The sequence below is a fragment of the Procambarus clarkii genome, chromosome 82 (assembly GCF_040958095.1).
Source record: "Procambarus clarkii isolate CNS0578487 chromosome 82, FALCON_Pclarkii_2.0, whole genome shotgun sequence".
NCBI classification, from domain to species: Eukaryota; Metazoa; Arthropoda; class Malacostraca; order Decapoda; family Cambaridae; genus Procambarus; species Procambarus clarkii.
This window is the reverse complement of record NC_091231.1, coordinates 13,186,083-13,190,336: the sequence shown is the minus strand read 5'-3', so window position 1 is coordinate 13,190,336 and position 4,254 is coordinate 13,186,083. Positions and strand designations below refer to the sequence as shown.

Genomic DNA, 4,254 nt, shown 5'->3' with positions numbered 1-4,254 from the left:
AAGGGGTTCAACAAAGTGTGAAATAAGGGAGGAAATGGTGGCGAGATTAAAGGGAAAGGGGGATAGGAAAGTAAAGAATAGATATATGAAGGATCAAGCATGAACAGGCTATATTCAAGACCCCTTGTTATTCTTCCCAAAACGATAACCAGGGAAGCGATAGCAGTGGGACTAGAAGGTATAGGGAAAACAGGAGAATGGAAAAAAGTTTTTCCATTATCTAGGAAAACGATAGCTACGAGAACTGTAGTTGGGTTATGGTAAAGGGAATAGATGCTAGAGAGGCTTAGGATAGCTAGACAAGTGGTAAGCATGTGTTATGATAGCTAGAAAAAGGGGTAGGCATGGGTTAAGATAGCTAGAAAAAGTGGTAGGCATGGGTTATGATAGCCAGAAAAAGTGGTAGGCATGGGTCATGACATATAAAAAAACGGTAGGCATGGGTTACGATAGCTAGAAAAAGTGGAAGGCATGGATTATGATAGCAAGAAAAAATGGTAAGCATGGATTATGATAGCTAGAAAAGGAGCAAGACTGGGACATGATATCCAAGGTAACGACAGCAAAGCAGACAGAGGAACCTGTAACTAAAGGAACGGTACCAAGAGCATCTGTAACTAAAGGAACGGTACCAAGAGCATCTGTAACTAAAGGAACGGTACCAAGAGCATCTGTAACTAAAGGAATGGTACCAAGAGCACCTGTAACTAAAGGAACGGTACCAAGAGCATCTGTAACTAAAGGAATGGTACCAAGAGCACCTGTAACTAAAGGAACGGTACCAAGAGCACCTGTAACTAAAGGAACGGTACCAAGAGCATCTGTAACTAAAGGAACGGTACCAAGAGCACCTGTAACTAAAGGAACGGTACCAAGAGCACCTGTAACTAAAGGAACGGTACCAAGAGCATCTGTAACTAAAGGAACGGTACCAAGAGCACCTGTAACAGAAGGAACGGTACCAAGATTAACTATAGCCAGGGAAAACGGTATACAAACGGGTGGTATCCAAGCACAACGGTAACCAGCAGAGAGCTAGGAGAATGATAGCCAAGTGAACGATAGCCAGGGGTAACGCTGCCGAAGGTCATGGGAAATTTAAGGGTATAGTGGTCATGAATATGATAACCAAGGGGCACGGTTACCGGGGAAATGATTACCTTGTTCAGAGTTGCTATGGTAACTATAGTGAGGGGTCACTGTTGCCTAGGAAACGCCAGGGAAGGCCACAGTTGCTATGGTAACTATAGTGAGGGGGTCACTGTTGCCTAGGAAACGCCAGGGAAGGCCACAGTTGCTATGGTAACTATAGTGAGGGGGTCACTGTTGCCTAGGAAACGCCAGGGAAGGCCACAGTTGCTATGGTAACTATAGTGAGGGGGTCACTGTTGCCTAGGAAACGCCAGGGAAGGCCACAGTTGCCATGGGAACTATAGTGAGGGGGTCACTGTTGCCTAGGAAACGCCAGGGAAGGCCACAGTTGCCATGGGAACTATAGCTATGGGCTATCATCCTTTCCGATATCCACTAGTGAGTAAAATTATATTTTATATAGCAATGCGGTACAATTATCAGAAGGGGGAGGGTATTTTTCTCCGAAGAAACTCACAATGGATAAATTTCCAAGGATCAAGAGTCCCAGTGTCGCGTAACGGGGCAGAGTATGGTCTCAGGCTGTTTCTAATCTCGCTCTTTGTCGAGGAAAAAGCATTACTGTATTATTTCTGTCTTTCGAAATCCTGTCGGAAGGGGGCAGGACGAGAGAGAAGAGCCGCCCCCAGCGACTTTCCATTAGTGACGCGGGAGATCGACAGGTATTCTTTGTGGATAAAAGAATTTTTTTTCCGAAGAACGCGCTAGAATTTTCCCACCCTCATTGGTAAAGATTCAGAAGATGACAGTGATAATGGCACAGAAGAAGAAAATAGCAATTATTATTGTTTCCGGTCGAATTTAGTGGTCTGCGTTCGAGTCCTGGATGGAGAGGATTGATTAGAGGCTAGTCAACTGTTCGTTTCTGTTCACCTAGCAGTAATTGTGTAACATGGTTGTAAACTGATTGGCGGGTTCATGTTCCAGAGAAGACTAGTGTGTAAGGGTTACCATGAGATATGGGAAAACTACGCTCTCAGCCTGCTAACAGGAGTCAAAAGTAATCTACTCCTGTACCCACTTGCGTACAGACAAAACTATAAAGTAAAGAACAATACGTAAAGGCCAAGTAGAACACAATAGAACATTGATTCAGAACCTTTATTGATTCAGATCGCATAGGACGCAGCTGAATTTTTATATAATCGACATAGACTCGACATGATGCAATAGACCTCATCTCACATTGTCGGAGAATCTATAATATCACTTTTTTTTTGACAAAGACTCGTCAAGGATGCAAAGTGAACCATTCCATCTCAAGGTGACTCAAGACCACTCGTTCCTGTGTAAGAAGTCCTTTATAGCAGAGACGTATGAACAACAGGAAAGAAAGTCAACCACGGGTTAGGGTTACCATGAGGGATGGGAAAAGAACGGCCTGCTAGGAGGCCTGCTTTGAGGAGCCGGTCGGCCGAGCGGACAGCACGCTGGACTTGTGATCCTGTGGTCCTGAGTTCGATCCCAGGCGCCGGCGAGAAACAATGGGCAGAGTTTCACCCTATGCCCCTGTTACCTAGCAGTAAAATAGGTACCTGGGTGTTAGTCAGCTGTCACGGTCTGCTTCCTGGGGATGGAGGCCTGGTCGAGGACCGGGCCGCGGGGACACTAAAAAAAAGCCCCGAAATCATCTCAAGATAAGCTCAAGATAAAGGGATATATTTATGATAAATTATTATAGCAATGGTTGGGATTGAACTTGCGTCTCTGGGTTCAACCACCCTTGGCCAAAATATTTCCTCACACCATGATCTGCTTCATGGGTGCCGATGCAATATATGATGTAATTATTTCTTGGGTAAAATCTACTTGGATAAAATGCCGATTTTTTTTTGGGGGGGGGTAGTATCTCTAGATTGGATAATATGTAATTTTTTTTAGGGCATGTAAAATTGTATATGATGCGAGTTTTTCTTCGGTAATATTTAATTGGATACAAGGTTAAAAAAAATTCTAGGATAAAATTTCATTGGCTATGATGCATTTTTTTGTTAATAAATTTTAGCCAAATTCTTAATACCAACAGTCTGATTATAATGCAAACTACAGACACTCTAGCATGGATTTATTGTACATAGTAACTACAACAGATAGCATGACTGTTCTATAGTTTGTGTGAATGTTCTGCATTATCAGATAACATATATTGACGCATCAGAATGTCAAAAAAAATTAAAAAAAAAAAACATTGATTAGATTCTGTGTATACCAGCACATGCATTACCCAATCTATGATAATATACCTCTCTCTTACGGCTAAAAAACTATACAAACATATCATAAATAGCAGATACACTAAAGGCATTATATAGTATGGTCAATAAACGGTAAATTCTTGAAATATACATGTATTTTAGGGAGCTGGAAGAATACCAGGAAATACTATTTCTTGATGTGATTCGAATATCAGTCGACAGGCAATGTAAGTCAGGCCATATGAAACAATCATATAGAGTGCTAGATATTAAGATATCTTGCATCACACCCAAATGAATCAAAATCCAGGTGTGTCAATATAATATCTCACTACGGATATACGATCCTCTTACAAACTGTATTATGTGATGCTGGCATAAAAGTTGAGTTCGCGTGTCAAATAAGCCCTGAGGCATATTAGGTGTTTGTCAGGGAAATGCTGAACCTGCAAGGCCGAATGACACCGTAGGGTTTTTCAGACCGAATGACACCATAGGGTGTTTTAGACCGAATGACACCATAGGGTGTTTCAGACCGAATGACACCATAGGGTGTTTCAGACCGAATGATACTATAGGGTGTTTTAGACCGAATGACACCATAGGGTGTTTTAGACCGAATGACACCATAGGGTGTTTTAGACCGAATGATACCATAGGGTGTTTTAGACCGAATGACACCATAGGGTGTTTTAGACCGAATGACACCATAGAGTGTTTTAGACCGAATGACACCATAGGGTGTTTCAGACCGAATGACACCATAGGGTTTTTCAGCCCGAATGACACAGAAGGGTCTGTCTAGCCGCATGACACCATTCTGAAGGCTCCATGGCACCATACTCTTGGCTCCAAGGCACCATATTTGCTCCTAGATCCCATGGCGCTATAAGGTCTGCCAGGCCTC

General features: G+C 42.6%; 1 protein-coding gene across 1 annotated transcript; it reads left to right on the top strand.

The window, feature by feature from the left end:
- The first annotated feature begins 541 nt into the window (after positions 1 to 541).
- Positions 542 to 1,024, top strand: LOC123764234 (salivary glue protein Sgs-3-like). The gene has a single exon (XM_045751771.2). It carries the CDS (start codon positions 542 to 544, stop codon positions 1,022 to 1,024), a length of 483 nt encoding a protein of 160 aa, XP_045607727.2.
- The last annotated feature ends 3,230 nt before the right edge of the window (positions 1,025 to 4,254 follow it).